This window comes from Gigantopelta aegis, chromosome 4 (genome assembly GCF_016097555.1).
Source record: "Gigantopelta aegis isolate Gae_Host chromosome 4, Gae_host_genome, whole genome shotgun sequence".
NCBI classification, from domain to species: Eukaryota; Metazoa; Mollusca; class Gastropoda; order Neomphalida; family Peltospiridae; genus Gigantopelta; species Gigantopelta aegis.
The window spans coordinates 49,266,039-49,287,277 of NC_054702.1; the positions used below are offsets into that span (position 1 = coordinate 49,266,039).

The following is a 21,239-nucleotide window of genomic DNA, read 5'->3' on the forward strand; positions in this document are numbered from 1 at the left end:
AGGTTTTCTTCCTGGACTATGGTAACAGTGAAAAACTTGTTAAAAGTCAGCTCAAACTTCTACCTGAAAAATACCTCAGGATTCCATTCCAGGTACAAAAAAAACATACGATGTATAAAAAACATTTGACTTATAATCAGCTCTACAGTGTAAATGTTAGAAAGTGTATTTCTCTATAAAAGTCAGACCATATCTCCGTAAGCTATTGAAAATACGGACATTTTGGACAAACAGATTTTGTAGAATTTATCATAAAATAATGAATTCTTTTATATTTAAGTTTGAAGAATATTGTTAAGAGGTATTAGTGTTACATGTTATGCATATCTTTTAAGGCTTGTGAATGTTTTCTCACTGAAATTCGACCATCCAGTGTGAAATGTCCAGATGGAGTGTGGAGTCATGCAGCCAATGAAACTTTCCGTGATATGGTGCTTGGAAAACAGTTTTATGCCAGGGTATGATTGTCATAATATTAATATACATACTGAACTTACATTAACCTTTAGACTACTGGATTAATTTTTGACAAAAAAAAACATTGAGTGGGTACAATGTTTTTTTTTTTACTCACATATATTCACTTATACAGTCAAACTTCGATAACTCGATCTTCAAGGGGACGAGGAAATAGTTCAAGTTTCAGGGAGTTCGAGTTTTCAAAATTAATATATAAAAGTTCAAATTTAAAGTTGCATTGCAACTGGTTGATTTCGCTTAATTTTGTAAGAAGCGTGTGCTTCGCTGCCTACCTCTAAAAACTATGCATCCCCCAGTTGAAAGAAATATGGCGTCAGACATATGGTTAAGGACCACACAGATTTTGAGAGGAAACCCGCTGTCACCACTTCATGGGCTACTCTTTCCGATTAGCAGCAAGGGATCTTTTATTTAGGCTTCCCACAGGCAAGATAGCACAAACCATGGCCTTTGTTGAACCAGTTATGGATCACTGGTCGGTGCAAGTGGTTTACACCTACCCATTGAGCCTTGTGGAGCACTCACTCAGGGTTTGGAGTCTGTATCTGGATTAAAAATCCCATGCCTCGACTGGGATCCGAACCCAGTACCTACCAGCCTGTTGACCGATGGCCTAACCACGACGCCACCGAGGCCGGTCCCCCAGTTGAAAGGCGAATTAATATATCACTGTCATCACACCCCACGTCAGCCCATCCCATCCTGCCCCACCCACCCCACCCACCCCACCCCAGCTGTTGGCATCTTCGACACCTGTGGTACATTAATTTTGTGTATATTGTAAAAGTAAGTAAATAACAAAACCAAAAAAGATAACCCAGATGAATTTGAAATATATGCTTGGGCATGTAGACTACATGTATTTATTGACAGAAATACTATCGGCAACAACAGTTTGATGCGTCGAGTTTTAGAGGTGCATACTCTATTAAATCTTTATGGTGGGACCAAAGAATTAGGTTGAGAGATCGAGTTTATTGAGTTTTTGAAATTTGAGGTTTCGAAGGCCGTTATTACTAGTTTGTATAGCAACTCGGCCAGAACCGTCGCTTCAGATCGAGAGATCGAAGTTTTCGAGAGATCGAAGGTGGAGTTATCAAAGTTTGACTGTATATAAATTTGAATAGGTAAGTATTATTTTCGTGGGTTTTTCTAATTTTTATGATATTTTAGATCAGTTAATGTTGGTTAAAATTAGGCAAAAAAAAAAAAAAGTTGCATTTATCAATGGGCATTTGTGGCCAGCTGTCCAGTATTTATGTCCATTATTCCCAATAACAACGGTTTTCTGACCAGAATTATAAAAAAAACCCGAACTAAGATTCATATCCCAATATTTGGTGATTTTTGTTGTTGGTAAAACGATCAAATTTATTATCAAATTATCTGTCAAAATCAACTATTGATTCCTGAAAATTACCGCAACATGCCGCCATTGTTGTCAAGAGAAAATACTTGTCGAAAAACACTTTTTGAACTCAAAATTCCAAGGTATTTTCCATTGAAAAAAACAAAACAAAAGCCACCATCTTGTAAAATTAATTTTAAATTTCACTTTCTGGGGAGTGGAGTGTGCAAAACGGTGGGAAATATGAATTGGGGAACGCACTGTATGCAGCGTACAGTATGTCGACTAGTGTGACATCAGGTGAGATATCTCGCCTGCAGTAGTCAGAAGGTTAATATGTAATTGTTGTTCCACTTGGAATATTTGTTGTATGACATTGTTAGCTATTACCCTCTCTGTTTTATTTTGGTAACATACTTTTCACTAAATTTAAGACAGTAGCTAACTGAAAACCATAAACATGGTTTACCTACCTATGACTAGTTGGTGTCTTAAACCTTTTCATGGGTTAACATGGTTATTTCAGAATTTGGTCGAGAGAGGAAGAAAACCCTCATTGACTGAAAAAGCAGCAAGATATAGTTTATCTACAAAGTTTGGGACACAGAATAGTACATACCACCTTGTTCAAGTTGTGGGGGTCTGGCTGGGTCATGATAAAATCAAGTAAATCAAGGGCTATTGGTGTGCACCCTATCACTGAGCTACATTCGGTCCTCATTAATATTAAAGCAAGGTCGTGCTTTAGAAAGTCTCACTTTAGTATTGGCCTGCATAAAGCCATGTTATCTTCCTGTAGATTTACTCCATTGTCCGAGACACGTTGCGCGTGGAGCTGACCTACAACGACATGTTCAAGAACATGATTAACATAGCATCAGAACTGAAGCGCTTCAACTTCGCAGAAGCAGCAGAAGAATCCTTTTTGTCCAAGGTAAACTGTTTTATCATGCATGACCATTTTTCACTCGTTTCTCATCATTTCTCACATTGTATAAATCTAAGATAAATATTGGAATTAGTGATTGTTGTCATAGTATTTGTTACAATTTTGTATTGTAGGTCCTTGTTGCAAAAAGATATTTCACTGTGCAGCATGTTTACTAAATAGCCAAGGCATCTTGACAGTTTTGAAATTCTCATTTCCATTGGTTTAAGGAATTTTGCTGTTTATAAAGAAGATGATTTTCCATTTCAGATTTTGGCAAATTTTGTTTTTTATTGTTGCAAATTTAGGGGATAAATATGTTGTATTTGACCATTTGTGGATGTTAATGCTGGTTTTCCTAGTGCAAAGTGAGTTTTACTGGCGATGCAAAGTGTTACAGGAAGTGTTATTTATGGTTGTCTTCTGACAAGCATAGAAGGGATGATTTTCCATGATCACAGAAAAACCTACTTCATTGAATAATACAGAATTCTAATTTTTTATGTAAATTGTTTGTTAGTATTATTTTTTTAAAAGCAGAATTTTTATTTCAGGCACTATACTATTTAAAAAAACTTAATAAAAGTTTTTTATGTATGCCAAACCTGTGTCTCATATTGCAAAAACTACAAAGAACGTGTTGTTTCTTTCATGGTATACAGACTTTAGTTTTTATAGAATTAAGCTGTCTGGTAACAGACCGAGTGTAGTGGTCTTAGATGACTAATGTACAATATTGTGTTTGTAAAACATTAAGGGCCCAATTCACCAAGGCTGTTTATGCCTTACACACATATAACTACATACATTTACAATGCTTAAACACCTGTTTATGTCTTACACACATATAACTACTTATTACCCATATGGGCTCAAATATACGGGGGAATATTTTTTCGATCTCTGCACAGTGTGCAGATTGCTTCTACAGTCACTGATTGGCTGGCTTTAAAAAGACAAGATTTGATTGGCAATTACATACTGCCGGGACTACTTTTTGTTCATTCATGCTTCCATTCATCGGTCAAACTATTACTACGAACTTCTATTTTTTGTTTATGATACGAACATTTACGGAATTAAAAATCAAAATATATGTACAAATGTTTAAAAATGTTTTTATTTTATTATTTTGACTGGGTTTTTTTGGAACTATTCTTTGGTGGATACTGTTGGGTGTGCACCGGTAACGGCGCGTATGAATATATTGTTATGGCTGGTAGAACTTGTTAGTTGTTACAGCAGCGAGAACGTAAATATACTTTTAAAATCATTAAAGATTGACAATGGGTAATAAAGAGAATAACCAACTCACTACGAGGAATTACGGATTATCTGTCCCTCGTGAATTAATGCTGTAAAACCCTCGCCAGCCAGAGGCTCGGGTTTACAACATTAATTCACTCGGGACAGATAATCCGTAATTCCTCGTAGCTCGTTAGTTATTCTCTAAATACATTTACAATGCTTAAAGACATGCGTTTAAGAAAAACAGGCTTCGTAAATTCGGTCCTAATTATTTTAGTAACCTACTGATACAACCTTTATGATATAAAGTAGAATGTTAACTGGATAAGTTGTGTTTGATTTTGACTTTATTATTGGAGAATACTGTTGCAGAAAGTGTTACTATCATCTTTGTTTTCAGCAAAGCCACGATGAACTTGCTGCCGATGAGATGTGTCCTCAGTCAAACCGGGATGATGCTGTTGGAAAAGGTCACAAGGACAACTTTGTTGAGCTCGGAATCACAGCCTCTCAGCTGAGAGAGATGAAGACTAGAGGAAGGAAGGTATGCAGTAATTAAAGAAATACAAGAGTGTTTAATCGATGTGTTTAATGAGTCGTCAGCACATTTAAAACTATGATTATTTTGTGTCTAACATACAGTTATTTCAATTCTTGGTCTAGAAAGTGCAAGAGGAAATACACAGCTACACGTACCGAACAGGAGCAATGTATTTTTTATGTGCAATTCGCAGTTTGCAAATTTTAAAATCATTTGGCAAAGTTTATTTTAATTTGGCAAAATAATTTCGTGTAATGTTTGATATTTTGTTGGAAAATAAAAGTGGGTTTCTGCAAGTTTAAGAAATACTTTGGCAAAATATTATGCTTATCCAGAACCAGTTATATAGTAGTGGTATACACAGGATGTGAATGCATGACCCAGTTAACATCAGATGATAAGCAAGACTGTTCAATGTAATGTTGCTTATTGTTTTAGATCTATGTCAGGTTTTGTTTCATTAATACAGGTCTGAAGATATTTGTTTCCACTTCTGAAGATATAGCAGTAGGCATTCATGTGCCATATACATATTTCTAGTTTTAATCCATTTAATATAGGTTACTTGTTTCAGGTCTGGATTATTGGTTATCTGTCAAGTACTTACAGTCTGAACCACATTGTTAACAAGTACGACAATTATTCTCTTATCTTTAATTAGCCATTTTTGTCCGGACAGAAATCGTGAAAAACACATTACAGTGATACAGATTCCACATACTAGATGATAAACATGTCATCTATCTCGACTTCGCAAAGATCTCCCAAGATGAAAAGCATGCAATTTTTACCATGTAACATTTTACTTTTTTATGGAATATTCTTCAAGAGGGGTCGAAGCCTCTAAAGTATGTGACGTAATTAATATGACGTCATCACGTTTGCATGCTTTTATATCATAACATGTTATGATGTTGTTAGATTGCATCATATACTTTCACCCTTCTTGGAGAGTATTCCATAAAAGGACAAAGTGGCAAATGCCACAAAATTACATGCTTTTTACCTATGCAATCTCAGCGAAGTCGATATGTAGGTGACATTGTTATCGTCTAGTATGTGGAATCTGTGTCACTGTAATGTTTTTTTCAAGATTTCTGTCTGGACAGAATGTGGGGGGAATCTCCTATAGGTAGGAGAGTAATTTATCGTAGTTATTAACAATGTGGTTCGGATGTTGGGGCTCCAAGCATAAAGTGCTGCTGCAATTGTTCTGATTATTGTGCTTATTTCTCTCTTTTAACAGCAGATGATTTATTGGAAATTTCATCTCAAAGTTCTCAATTATGGGTGCATGCAGAAAACATTTATAGGTTTTTTAATCTTTGAAACTAATTTTCTCCAGAAGTCGGCTGGAATGAAACTTTGTGCACATGAATGAGTGGGATGGGCCAGTAATATTAAAAAAAAAACCCACCCCAAACACAAACAAAAAACTGCTTGTGTATGATGGCAATTTTGGATTTAGGATATTATTGCTTACACAAGCTTATTTGGAAAACCTAATATGTCAATCATAGCAAAATGTTGGGAAAATCATGAGGTATGGGAACTCATTCATTTACACTAAACCTTTCATTGCAAAGTTCATCCATGTCATTTATAATTTCATGGTGGCTATCTTAGATTTATGTAATTAGTGGTTTAATAAGTTTATCTGGAAAAACAAAGAGCCAGGCCTACAAAAACTTAAGAAAATGTGTGGGATCTCATTCGATTTAAGAACTAAAATTTTTGATTGATCAGCAAAATGATTATTGAAGATTCAGGAAATATTTAGGTGGGTGGTGGAGTGGAAAACTTTAAGGAAAACTAACACATGGATTGTTATTGTTTTTTAACAGAAAAAAGAGAGACATTTTTAATATATTTAGGGGTCCATCTCTGCCATTGATAAATTCTTTTGTATGCCAGATGAAAAAAATGAATGTTTTCAGGATTTGAGATTATTCTTTCATTAAAACATACAGGCTTTCAGGTACTATTTATTTATGTATACATTTCAAAGCTGTCTGATTAGCCAATGGCAAGTAAGACAGCATATATAGCAGAAGTGACAGAAGTTTGTTTTGTTTAACGACACCATTAGAGCACATTGATTAATTAATCATCGACTATTGGAGTCAGACATTTGGTAATATTGACATATAGTCTTAGAGAGGAAACCTGCTAATTTTTTTAATTAGTAGTAAGGGATCTTTTATATGCACCATCCCAGACAGGATAGCACATACCATGTCCTTTGATATACCAGTTGTGTTGCACTGGCTAGAATGAAAAATAGCCTGACAGTGAGTCATATAAAGAACTGTTTATAGGTTAATATTTATGCTGGATGAAAAAGCCACCTAAATCTAAAGTGGATAGCAAATTGTAACTTGGATCCCACCATTTCTGCTTGTAGCTGTCAGTGTTTCCCCCAGAATTTTTGTTATGGGGGTTGGCAGAATAGTTTGATGTTAACTGAGCCCTCAAAGGGTGCGAAAATACTAGGGGAGTTTGGTATTTCCAGTTGTTTTTAGATGCATTATGGAATATATGAGGGTGTCATGTACACGTATAGAAGGAGATATTTTAAGATAGATTTTAAGATAGAGATAATGTTTATTATTATTAAATATTTGCATAATGTTAAAACAATAATTTGAAAAAGAAGTATAAAAGTATTAGACTAAGCACAAACAGATAATACATATTACTGAATTACTGATTGTAATATGTATTATCTGTTATCTATCTATTTATCTAAAAGTAAAACCCAGGTCTTCTAGAATTTTAAAAAAATCCACTAACCATGGGATTGGTGATTTTAAAAATTAATTATCCATGATTGAATATTCATTAGCCCTACTTCTGTATGTATATCAGGGGTTCTAGAATTTAACAAAAAAATTACTTCCCATACTGACCATTGATTAATTTTTTTACTGGTCATGATAAAAAATTCACCTGCTAAATTGTAATCACTCAGTGACTGATAAAACAAATAAAAGAAAGTAAATATTTTTTTATACATGTAGGTACATTTTTAAATTTTTGTTAATTCATCATATAATGCACTTAAAAATAATTTCTTTCAAGTCTTGCAAATTTAATTATGTAATGTTTAAATATAATTTAAAAAACAACACAAAAACAAAAACAGATCAAACAAAAAAACCATTTGGAAGTTCGTAAAACAATATGGTTATGTGCAACCTTTAAAAAAACCCCACCTGATCTGATGAGACTGGTCACTGTTTATTTTGTTACGCCAGCACTGTTAGAGTAACAACTCTTTGGGTACCAGTCACTTAGTAGTTAAAGGAAAATTGCGCCAAAATGACTGCAACATTTTGTTAACTTGGACTTACATCTGTAAGTATATTCATTTCAAGGATGGAGCATAGATTACTGGTGACCATATATTCATTAGTGAACTGTTGCATGTGAAAGGAACTCGAAAGTATTGACTTGTAGATCCATTTTCCTTTTTACATATGATTGATGTTGGTTTATTTTTTTATGTTTTTCATTCGATCATCATCATGATGGTTTATATGTTTTCCCCTCACTGGCCACCGGTCACTAACAATGTACATATTTGTAGAATACTAGTATATTTATGACTACTAGCATTTGCATTTTATATTTTTTTTATAATATTGGCCAATTAATCACAGAAGTGAACTCGTCCTTTTTTTTTTAATGGTTACAGTTTGTACTGTCCCGGTAAAGAAATTCACGGGGTCAGTGCAGGGTCCTTCCGGCCCCTAGGGGAAACACTGAGCTGTGTTTATTCAGTTTCCACTCTTCTTTTTATATGCCCAACTAAGATGAGTTGTATTATGGTCTGTTTGTCTGTTACCGTTTTCTTGTCCAGACCATATCTTGCATACATATACATACAGGACCATCAAACCTCACATCAACTTGGGATGGCGGTGTGTCGCGTACTATTACTAGGTCACTGTGACCTACTTTTTACGGTCTACTGTACATCCCTCTGTATGTCTGTCTGCTAACATTTTCTTATCCGGACCATATCTTGCATGCCATCAAACCTCACATGTAGGAACAATTTGGTGGTGTGTCGCATACTATTACTAGGTCACTGTGACCTACTTTTCACGGTCTACTGCACTTAACAGTAAATCCATGTCCGGACCATATCTTGCAAACAGATGCATACAGGACCATCAAACCTCACATGTAGGAACAATTTGGTGGTGTGTCACATACTATTACTAGGTCTCTTTACGCCTCACATGTAGGAACACAATGGGATGGCGGTGTGTCGCGTACTATTACTAGGTCACTGTGACCTACCTTTCACGGTCTACTGCACGTAACAGTAAATTGTTGTCTGGACCATATCTTGCATACAGATGCATACAGGACCATCAAATCTCACATGTAGGAACAACTTGGGATGGCGGTGTGCCACGTACTATTACTAGGTGACTGTGACCTACTCTTCACGGTCTACTGCACATAATAATAAATCCTAGTCCAGATCATATCTTGCATACAGATGCATACAGGACCATCAAAGCACATGTAAGAACAACTTGGCATGGTGGTTGGTCCAAAACAAACTGTTCATCCGCCCTCTTTTCAAACAATTCGTATAATTAGAATTTACTCATACCCATAACATATTCATTAATATAGATAAGGTTTTCTATCAAACTCTGATACTGGTACTCTTGTCATAACTTTGCACAAGAATGGTGGTCATCCATTTCCCATGAACATACTTTTGGTTTAATTTTAATTTCAGATCCGACTTGTTGGTCCAAATAATCCACTTGAGATGAATTTCTCCTGCATGACATTCATAGGAAGAATGCGGTTAGTAAAACTGGTGTATTGTTTTATTGTCATATGATCAGGTACCATTGCTTTTATTGTTGGCAATTTGGTGAATTCCATTTAAAAATGTGTTGCCAAATTACTGATTTCATTTAAGCCAAATGAATCAAAGGCTTATTAAACTTGCTAATTCTGGAATTGGCTTTTAAACTAACACATACTCAATTTCCTTGTACATTTTGTTGATATTTTACGTATTAAAAAACCCACAAGTAGTGAATTCTATTTATCCTAAAACACTTCTAAAATAACATTTCTATTTCAATATTTACAACAATAAACACTGGGTTAGCACATCCTTATAGCCAAATATAACAACTTACTGAGTCTGAAGGAGAAATGGAAAAACCTTTCCGCGTCATAGATGATACCGGTCCGCACTGTCGTTCCAATTAGGTCACAAATGATTGCGCATGTGTATCATCAGCCTCTCTTTCCCTTGATTTGCCATTGACAGGATGTAGTTTACTCTATTCATTGAACTTTCTTGAATTCTTTGCTCATTCCTTATCGTTTTTTTATAGTCTTTTATATCTAAAGTATTTAGTGTTTGGTAAATTATCATGAACAGGTTCCGTAATTAACACCACAGCTCTACAAGATGTAATCCAAGATTACCTCCAAAAAGGAGAGGGGATCAACCAGGCCCAGGATTCTACTCTTGGGTTTTTCTGGTTCCAAAACGGTCAGGAGCTTGGCGAATGGTCATAGATGTACACCATCTAAATCAGTTCACAGTAGTGGACAAATTCCAGATGGAGTCTGTGGATACTATAAGACAGGCACTAAAAATTGGGGAATTGGCAACAGCTATAGATTAATCGGATGCTTACCTTCATGTTCCCGTACACTCACAAACATGGAGATATCTCCGATTCGCTTGCGAAGGAAGAGTCTACAAATTTCGTGCTTTACCCTTCGGACTTGCAGTTGCTCCTCCTGTCTTCACAAGAATCATGAAGACAGTGTCGTCCTACCTTCACAAGGCAGGACACAGGTTCCATGCATACCTGCCCGACTCACTTTTTGTCTGGCAGGGGACCACGAGAGGTGTTTTTGCCAGGTGGAAGGAAGGAAGGAAATGTTTTATTTAACAACGCACTCAACACATTTTATTTACGGTTATATGGCGTCGGACATGGTTACGAACCACACAGATATTAAGAGAGGAAACCCACTGTCACCACTTCATGGGTTACTCTTTTCAATTAGCAGCAAGGGATCTTTCATATGCACCATCCCACACAGGATAACACATACCACGGACTTTGATATACCAGTCGTGGTCCACTGGCTGGAGCAAGAAATAGCCCAATGGGCCCACTGATGGGGATTGATCCTTGACCAACCGTGCATTAAGCGAATGCTTTACCACTGTGTTGCGTCCCACCCCTCGCCACGTGCAGTTGATTACCTCTTTTCTGCGCTCGCTCAGCTTTCTTATAAATGTAGGGAAGTCCGAACTGATGCCAACAAGTTCACCTTCCTAGGGGTGTCTTTCGATTTGATAGAGGGTCGGGTTCACCCAGCCCATCATCGACTAGACAGTTTCAGACAGTTGCTAAAGACACTAACATCCCTTCCAGCAGCCATTCCCAGACAATTCCATCAGTTACTGGGACATATGGAGTCATTTCCTCCAGTTACTACCAGGAGCGAGAGCTGCCAAACGAGAGCTCCATCAGTTACTGGGACATATGGAGTCATTTCCTCCAGTTACTACCAGGAGCGAGAGCTGCCAAACGAGAACTCCATCAGTTACTGGGACATATGGAGTGATTCCCCCAGTTACTACCAGGAGCGAGAGCTGCCAAACGAGAACTCCATCAGTTACTGGGACATATGGAGTGATTCCCCCAGTTACTACCAGGAGCGAAAGTACAAATGGAGCAGGTGGTGCTAACACTCCTAGCTCAACAATAAACACCCCATCCACCGGCCTCACCGACCCCACAGGCTTAGGGTATTTTGGAGACAGTGGTCTGGTTACTCTATATTATGGCGACTCAAGAGCTTAGAAGCTGATGATATGCAATCGGTTGTGACATTATCAGAACAATGGCATGGACCGGTATCGTCTATGACGCGGAAAGGTTTTTCCGTTTCGCCTTCAGGCTCAGTAAATTGTTATATTTGGCTATAAGGATGGACTAACTAATGTCTAACCCAGTGTTTATTGTTGTAAGTATTTCATAGAAATAGAAAGTAAGGGAAAAATGTTTTCCTTTTAATTTGATATTTAGTAAATCACAATTCTAAAGTTGCATCCATCGGTAATAGGATGTCAACGCAATTAGCACAAATGTTGTTTGATGTCTTGAATTTGAAACCTTAGATATACCGATTTATTGGCTTGTAAACAAATGGGTTCATGACGGATATTATGGGTAAGTTATAGTATAAAAAAAAGAGTAAAGTTTGTTTTATTTAACGACGCCACTAGAGCACATTGATTTTTTTATCTTATCATCGGCTATTGGATGTCAAACATATGGTCATTCTGACACTGTTTTTAGAGGAAACCCGCTGTCGCCACATAGGCTACTCTTTTTTACGACAGGCAGCAAGGGATCTTTTATTTGCGCTTCCCACAGGCAGGATAGCACAAACCATGGCCTTTGTTGAACCAGTTATTGATCACTGGTTGGTGCAAGTGGTTTACACCTACCCATTGAGCCTTGCGGTGCACTCACTCAGGGTTTGTAGTCGGTATCTGGATTAAAAATCCCATGCCTCAACTGGGATCCGAACCCAGTACCTACCAGCCTGTAGACTGATGGCCTGCCACGACGCCACCGAGGCCGGTGTTATAGGATAACAACATGTTTATTAAATAAAAATAACTTTTATTCTTATTACCCTCTATGAGGGAGGTAGAGTGCAGCTCAGTGGTACAGTACTCCCCTCAGTTGCAGTAGGTTGTAGGATCAGTTACCATTAGTGGACTTTCCCCATCCCAGCTTGTGTATCAAAAGATGTATGTACTGTCTATGAAAATGCATATAAAATATCCCATGCTGTTTTTATTAGAAATAGCATATGTAGCTGCAGTGGGTGTTCTCTCTCTTTTATAAGTGTCGAAATAACTAGATATTCTAATACAACTTTCATATAAGCCTTTTTTCCATTGGTTAATTTTTGTGATAAATCGGACAATAGATGTACGCTGTCATGGGCAACCACGATTTATCAGGATGACAAAATTCTGAGAACTCGTCCAGTATGCTGTCACTTAGCCTCATGTGTGGTGTTTTCGTTAGTATATTAATTTTGCATCTTCCATTATATGTAAGCGCCAATATAAATAATTTTCAACAAAATTACTAACTTCAGATGAAAATTATGTTATTGTTACTATTTTGTTATTATTTCGTGCCATTGTAACCTTTAACACTTCGTTAGCAGCAATGAACGTGCACCCACCCACCCCAAGTAAGGTCCGGTCACTGATCGATCGCAGAACTCACCAGCATGTGACTTGTCTGCTCTTCTAGTTTGTGTTCTCAAAAAGGTGCAAGCAAGTTCATCAGAAATAATTATATCCATATATATCTTATTTTTGTTTAGAATATACTTTTTGTAACAATAAAATTGATAAAGAAGACAAGATGGAAATGACTTGATTTTTTAAACGCAATTTTAAACAACAAAACTGCTTTAAAATATCGCACAATTCTGAAAAACTTCTGAAAATAATACTTGCCCTTTAGTAAATGCATATTATTTTATGTATTTATATAAACTTTAAGTGAAAATATGTTGTGCCATTTGGTTCTCTCCTATCATGTGAAGAGAACGAAAAAAATAACTATTTTAAGGATTTATCACAAAGATAATTAATTTGTTTATATTTGGATTTAGGGATACTCCTAATAGACTTTATCATTGTTAACTATAAGGATTTATCACAAATTTTTTGGATTTAGGGACTCGACTTCATCTCGTCCCGAAATCCAAATTTAGTGATAAATCCTTATACAACGTAGTTAACAACGAAACACAGTGATATTATCCTCTAATTAGACACCAAAGAATTACGATATCAAATAAGTTTCCTTTCCTTGTTGCTTTGTGAAGAACATTTCCTGTACCTAAATATTGTTTTTAAAAAGTGTTTAATATTTCAGAACTGTGCGGATTGACCCTGACAGTGTGAATTGTGTAGCTGTGGATGATGATCCCCAGAACCCACACCAGCGGCTCATGGTGACAGGCTTTGTGGGTCTCAATCCAACGGGCTCCACCGTGGTGGTTCGGGACACCACCCTGATGCCCATGATCCCAGGGCTGCCTGCTCTGTTGGCACTGCTGTTTGCTCCATGTGCAGAGTTCAGGTGGGTAGTGTCTCACTGTCTTTCTGTGGGCTAAGCTGTCAGACCTTGTCATAAAAACATTGAGTCTGTGGTTAATTGCTCCACTAACTTAGATTAATTGAGGAGCCATTTAAAGTATTACCATATTGATACCATAATCTAAGGAGACTCAAAATTACTCTCCTTGAACTAGATAAAGAGCGGTCAGTGATGGTTAGTGACGGTTAGTGACATGTTCACTGGGGTAGGATGTAGGTCATTGGTAGAGGGCAGAGTGTTCCATTAACTCTGAAACATTTTCTAAATTCCACTAAGCTACATATTTTGTGATGAAATAAATATTCACTTACGGTCAATGACAGTCACTTTTCACACCCTTGGTTTGACTTCATACACAACAAATTTAACATATGCAGTGGTAATATTTTGATATGATATATTTGACGAATGGTACTTTTTAAAAATTTCTTTCATCTTTCAAAACTTAAACTTAATATTTGGTCTAATATTATGAAAAATAAAAACATATCAAAACTGCATTGTCTGCTCTCGGAACTGTTTTGACAGGATACACTATAGGTTGACCAGTTTTTATAGTCCATCTATGATGGGTCATATTATGGTATGGCGTTGTCCATCTGTCCATCCCTCTATATGTCTGTCTGCTAACGTTTTCTTGTCCGGACCATATCTTGCATGCCATCAAACCTCACATGTAGGAACAATTTGGTGGTGTGTCGCGTACTATTACTAAGTCACTGTGACCTACTTTTCACGGTCTACTGCACTTAACAGTAAATCCATGTCCGGACCATATCTTGCAAACAGATGCATACAGGACCATCAAACCTCACATGTAGGAACAATTTGGTGGTGTGTCACATACTATTACTAGGTCTCTGTGACCTACCTTTTACGGTCTACTGCACATAACAGTAAATCCTTGTCTGGACCATATATTGCATACAGATGCATACAGAACCATCAAACCTCACATGTAGGAATAACTTGGGATGGCGGTGTGTTGCATATTATTACTAGGCCCCTGTGACCTACTTTTCACAGTCTGCTGAACATAACAATAAATCCTTGTCCGGCTAATTTCATGTATTGTTTTAGCAGTACTCCCAAAATGCTTGTTTTAATGTGGCAAAGCATTGTAATAACAGCAAATTTTGAATTCTAATGACATCAGAATTCCAATAGTGTCATGTTGCATCTCTTTACAATCTGTCACAGATCTATAATTATCTTTATTGTCAACTGCAGGACAGATCCAAAGAGGAAACATTACATTGGTGCTATATGTGGACTTGGCTACGACCCAGAGACTGGCTACTCCATTCTTCCGGACCATGACATGGAGATGGAGTTTGACACAGAAATCAATGTTGCTGACATCAGTAAGGTAATTCAAATAAATCGTTTGAAAAATATTCACATTTCCTGAAAATAGGATGCTGGGGTGTCCAACCATCCATCCATACATCCATTGATCCATATATCCATTAATCCATCCATTCATCCATTCATCCATCCATCCATTTGTTCATTTTAGTGGAAAGTGATCTGACTATTATGAAAAATTCTACATATTTTACACGGGTTCTCAAAAATAATATTTATGAATTCTCAAACTATTTTATGATTGAATGTTTTTTGTTTTTGTTTTTGTTTTATATCTTTTGTATTTAGCACTTGCCTGAAGTATGATGAGTTCTGTGATAGATTCCCCTTATTATTATTATTTTTTTTAATTTTAACCAATCCACCATTGGTATATCAAAGAGTGGTATATGTACTCTTTATGGTAAAATGCATGTTAAAGATGGGAGAACAAGTTATATATGAGCCTTATGTATTTGAAAGATGCATATCCGGATAACCAATACATACTGACACTGTAAGAAATGAAAAATACATCATTTTAGAATTAATAAAAAACTGATTATTCCTGCTAACTAGGGGTAGCCATTTTGTTTCGTTAGTTTGGAAGGAAGTGATGTCAGCTCCTATGAACTCCTGTATGCACAGTTTAAACAAACACAGTTATTTACGACCAGGTGCTTCCCTTTGGTCAACCGGACTTGTAAAATAACATAAATGACTTGATAATATAATAAACAATTTAACTAAATATATTTCAATTTGCATTAAAAGAACGAAATTGGGTTGTAGTGTCTTTCTCTCTTAAAGAAAAAAATGCATACTACTAGGCTATGTTGGAGCAAAAACGACCACTCACGATATCAAAGTGATAATTTTCTTTTCTTTGGGAGTACATAATTGGTCAGTCGTGTGATTTTTAGATGGAGAAAGTCTACTTAATCAAGTTTGACAAAGTTATTTTCAATAATCTAGTTGACGTCACGCAGCACACAGGTTTTTAACGCAACCGTTACTACGGGTCCCAGTTACTGCATCGCTGAATGACGATCTCATGAAGTGCCAGAGCAAGATGAAGTTAGCTGTTCATGTCGACTTCATATTTCATTTCTTGCAATGCCTCCACTTTTGGCAAAGACGTGACACTCAGAGGCTGTCTACAGATCTTCCTGAATCCATTTATCACTTTGAACAACAACAGATTGATGATCAGCCTTTCCAGCAACCTCGTGTCCAATCTCCGGACTCTACAGATCTTCCTAAATCCATTTATCACTTTGAACAACCACAGATTGATGGTCAGCCTTCCCAGTGACCTCGTGTCCAATCTCCGGCCTCTACAGATCTAACTGAATCCATTTATCACTTTGAACAACCACAGATTGATGATTAGCCTTCCCAGTGACCTCCTGTCCAATCTCCAGTGGTTCCGTAGAAGGTCTCTTTGTGGCCGTTTTAAGTGAATCACCATCTGTTAGTCGATGCATCACAGGAAGGTTGGGGAGCTCATCTGAACAATCAGACAACTTCGGGTCTGTGGTCCTCAAATGAGGCAGGTCTTCAGATCAGCATGTTTTCTCTCATCCTTAGGTATATAGGACAGAGCTACCCCATGAAAGAAAGCTATGTAAGAAATTTCTATCTTACATGGGATATCACGTGCTTGTGTTTAATATGACGTTGTTGGTAATATATGACGTATTAATGTGAGGTGATGACGTGGGGTCATTAGACACAGTTTTGAATTAATATTTTGTTATTAAAACCTTCATTTTAAAAGATATCTTGTTAATTTGTAGTGTTCAATGGTCAAATAAAAAAGTTACTTGTTCAGCCATCTTTGTCTGTTCGTGTAAAATAATGGTTTATTTACTGAATGAATGAGAGAAAAAGACTCCATCATATGCGGTCATGTGGGATAGAAAAAGTACACCCTCGGTGGTGAAAATTTCGACCATGGGTCCCAGGTCGAAATTTCCACCACCTCGTGTGTACTTTATCTATCCCATATGACTGCATATGATGGAGTCTTATACTCTTCCAAGACCACTGCAGTGATACTGAAGGTGCATCAGGCATTCACTGCTGGTGCATATAACATCCGTTGGCTTTGCTTTCACTGATGGTGCATTTGTCATAAGCTAAGACCTTAGACCGTTTGTGTGGAGAAGTTTGCTGCATGTCCAGTCCACTTTGAAACTCTAGGGTTCTACCATAGCCAGCTGCATCTCGGTCATCGATACTGCCCATGATTCAGTCACCAGTTCCATGTTGGCGGTGGTTCCTGTGATCCACGCTATGATAAAGGGTTTTAAACACAAAGACCAGATTCAATATTTTTTTCGTCCACCGAAATGGGACCTGAAACATGTTTAAAGCACCTTATGAGCCTGCAGCATCCTTAGAAGTTTTGACAAGGAAGACAGTGTTCCTGCTGGGCTTTGCTATGGCGACGAGAGTGTCAGAGATCCATGCACTGGACGTGGACATAGTGCAGTTCAAGAGAGATGATACTTCCATCATGCTGGGTTTCCTAAAGAACCAGCTTCTTGATCAAGTGTCACGCACCTATGCTGTCCAAGCACTCTCTTCCATTGTGGGTCCACACAATGTCGATGACTGGTCTTTATGTCCTGTGCGAGCCTTCAAGCACTACATTGAGAGAATGAGGCCTTTCTGAAAGCATCGAAAGCACCCGTTCCTCTCATGCAACCAGAGCCACTTGAAAGACATCACTAAAAACACTGGGTCCACCTGGATCAGTTCAATGATCCTGTGCTCTTATACCAAGCTAATGGATTACCTCCACCATCGGCATCTAACCCGCATAAACTACGTGCACTTGCCGCTACGATGTCGCTGCACTGCAACACACCTCTTAACAGTATCTTAGCACGATGTTTTTGGACCATTGACTTGATCTTTGCCAACTACTATCTGCATGATGTATCCACCGAAGATGTCAAGGGATTCCATCATCTGGGTCCTATGGTCACAGCACAAACTCTGGTTAACACTGGCTGTCCTCGTTGCTGCTGATGCTGATTCATGAACTGCACCCCGAGCTGTTCAAGGAATTGACAGCTGTGGACTCGCCTTTGACAATTGTTTGTTGCACCGATCTGAAGTTAACGCACTGGTTTGGTGACAGGACTTTTGTCAGCATAACATTAGTCAAAATGCACCGCACATTGGCGACATGTTTCCTCCTAATTGATCTAACAGATCACTGTTTACTAGACAGAAAAAACTGAGGGATGTTTTAGTTCAATGTTTTGATGGATGCACCCATAAGATTGTTGATGTTGTTACATTAATTGATTGGGAGGTTACCTAACACCTGCATGCCTATGCTTACCCACCCTGTCAGAACCCTTTTTTGTTGGATGACAGGATCGCGGTTCTATACGTAACTGTAGGCTCGGTCATCCACTCCGCTGACAGATGCCACCATCACTAACATCATGGTTATGGTCAGTTCCTGGCATCTCACAGAAGATGGGTTTACTATAGCTAGCCTACTCTGGCCTATGTCAGCTCCTGCCAGTGCATGAGGAGACGACATATGCCTTTTTGAAGTACGGAACCCGCCGCCTTCTGTTGAATGCTGCACTAGTTTGAGGACAGGTGACGTTGAAAAGAAATAGATACATCACCTGTACTCAAGAGTTTATACCCTCCCAGGCCTCCCTGCTTCCAGTTCTCCGTGCGATTCACTTGGGGGGGGGGGGGGGGGGGGGAGGAAGTTACAGTCACATGACTGGAACAGGAAAGGGTGCGCAGTAGAAGAATTTTGGACCATCCCATTGGCTGTTGGGATGTTACTATCCTTAGGGGAATATGCACTAGTTTGAGGACAGGTGATACATGTACATGTATATCTATAAAAGAGAGAAAAAAATGTCTTAGTCATTTGGAGCTGCTTACAAGAAGGAAGCAACTCTTTTTTAATACAGTTGCTGCAAAGAACATCTAATTGTTGTTACACATTTTGTCCTTTCATTTATCTCCAGATCAATGGAATCAGAATGGCTATTAACATTGCCATTGGGACTCGTGACACTGTGGCAGCCTGGTCATCGGATGCTGTGGTCAGAATTCAGAACTCTGCATGCACCAAATTACTTGAGTAGGCTTTAATTATTATTTTTCTTTTAAAGGGACATTCCTGAGTTTGCTGCATTGTAAGATGTTTCCGACTAATAAAATATTTCTACGATTAAACTTGCATATTAAATATATTTTCTTCTTTAGAATATCAATGTCTGTATATTCAATGTGTTTCTGGTCGTCTTAATATTTGTAAGAAGCTCAAACTGGATTTTCTCTTCAAATAATTTCATATGTATGAAAAAAATTATAATTTAGGACATAAAACAAAATTTAACCTAGTACAAATATTAGAACAATCAGAAATACATTTAATATACAGCCACTAATATTTTATGCCAAAAAATATATTTGATATGTAATTTCAATCGTTAAAAAGTTTCTGTTAAAAATTGTACCAAACTCAGGAATGTCACTTTAAGTATTACAATCACCTTAATTGTAATCACATTATTAACTTGTTAACATGCAGTGAAAAAATAATTTAGCATCCATAAAATATAACAAGAAAATATAATGCATTCATCAGCTAAAAAGTACATAATAGCATGATGGGGTGTTTTATTTATACTGTGCACAAAATATTGTTACATAAGATTTTGAAGGCTTTATGGGTCTGATCAAGAAAGTACATGTATATGTAGACATTCCAAACTCGGCTAACACACAGCAATGTACAGTAAGTATTAAAAAAATTGTGTTTTTATTATTCACATTTATGCAACAAATTATCAGTATGTTTGCACATTGTTTTTCTTGTGTTATTCATTTTAAGTGGCTTTATACATTATTTTGTTATCTGTTATTCTTAAGTTAATCTTTTGGATACAGACACCAATCTAGCTGGTGAATGACACTTTTTACAATTTCAAACTGTTGCTTTAATAGTTTGTGTAAAAATCCATCTGTACAAATCTATGGGCATCAGAAGCAGGCAGAAGGGTTGGGGACCTCAACTCAAAACCTGATGTGGCCAGAATATACATTACCATGTTCCCCGATGCTTGTGAAATTTAAAGCTGATATGGCTATATCTGACACTTCTATCACACTAACTATAGTAATTTGTGTATGACAGAAAAGTGTCTACAATTAATTTCATGTTACAATTTACCATTTCCAGATTGCTAACCAAGAGAAGGGAATTTATTGATGTGGAGGGCTTTGAAAGACCATATCAGTGGGACCAGGTAAGATAATGTATGTCTGTAATCTCCATAATCATCCTTTAAAAAAGCTTTGGAGAGGGTGTGCTCAGATTTACAGCCACCACAATCCTGTTTATTTGTATGACGTTGCACACAATATAGGGAAATCTTTTTTGGTCAACATATTAATGGGGGAGTGGAGAAGCAAGGTGATTTTCAAAGTCTGCTCACACTTCTTAGACTTAGTATTAAACTCATTTTTTTTAATGCCTCTGTTAGGTTTTCATATTCTACTTAGAATGTTCGACGTAGAATGTGTGTTACATGAAAGAGATTTCCCCATCTTTTTTCTTGTGTGGATAATGTCATATGGCCCAGATTCCGTGATTAGCGATGCTTCAGTTGAACCCGAAACTAACAAATGAGTTGAGTTGTAATTATTTCTCAGACCAGCAACAAATGTGGAGCCCAATTCATTTTTTAAATCATATAAAACTGCCACCTGCATAGAGTTGAGAGCCTCGGACTTTAAACTGGGACAGTCATAGCAGTCCTGAGTTTGGTGAGATGACCAACTCTGGCAGCTAGTTGAGTTGATAGTCTGAGGTGAGTATTATTGTATGTCAGTGACCACGTACTAAAAACATTTCAGGCTTGATAAAGCTTTGAAACGGCCTTCAATATCATAACTTAAGCCTACACAATGAACCAGTAATGCAGCTTCTGGAGAGTGGGATTGTGGTCTGCACTGCCAAGTAACAATATCGATGGAGACGTTTTATGAATATTCACTACTTGTTTAATGTGTTCAATAAAATGGAAGTTTGTCTGACATTTTGTTAATTATGTTAAAGGTCCACACTTATGGCACATTATTAATACA

At 37.3% G+C, this 21,239-nt stretch overlaps 1 protein-coding gene across 1 annotated transcript in view; it reads left to right on the top strand.

Moving 5' to 3' along the window:
• LOC121370652 (ATP-dependent RNA helicase TDRD9-like) overlaps positions 1-21,239 on the top strand; it is an 86,575-nt gene that overhangs the window by 55,158 nt on the left and 10,178 nt on the right. Inside the window, exons 27-35 of the mRNA XM_041496036.1 lie at positions 3-92; positions 336-458; positions 2,628-2,762; positions 4,405-4,548; positions 9,308-9,378; positions 13,527-13,733; positions 14,982-15,120; positions 19,112-19,227; positions 20,332-20,398. Of these exons, the coding sequence (XP_041351970.1) occupies positions 3-92; positions 336-458; positions 2,628-2,762; positions 4,405-4,548; positions 9,308-9,378; positions 13,527-13,733; positions 14,982-15,120; positions 19,112-19,227; positions 20,332-20,398 (1,092 nt within the window). The remainder of the gene's footprint in view (positions 1-2; positions 93-335; positions 459-2,627; positions 2,763-4,404; positions 4,549-9,307; positions 9,379-13,526; positions 13,734-14,981; positions 15,121-19,111; positions 19,228-20,331; positions 20,399-21,239) is intronic.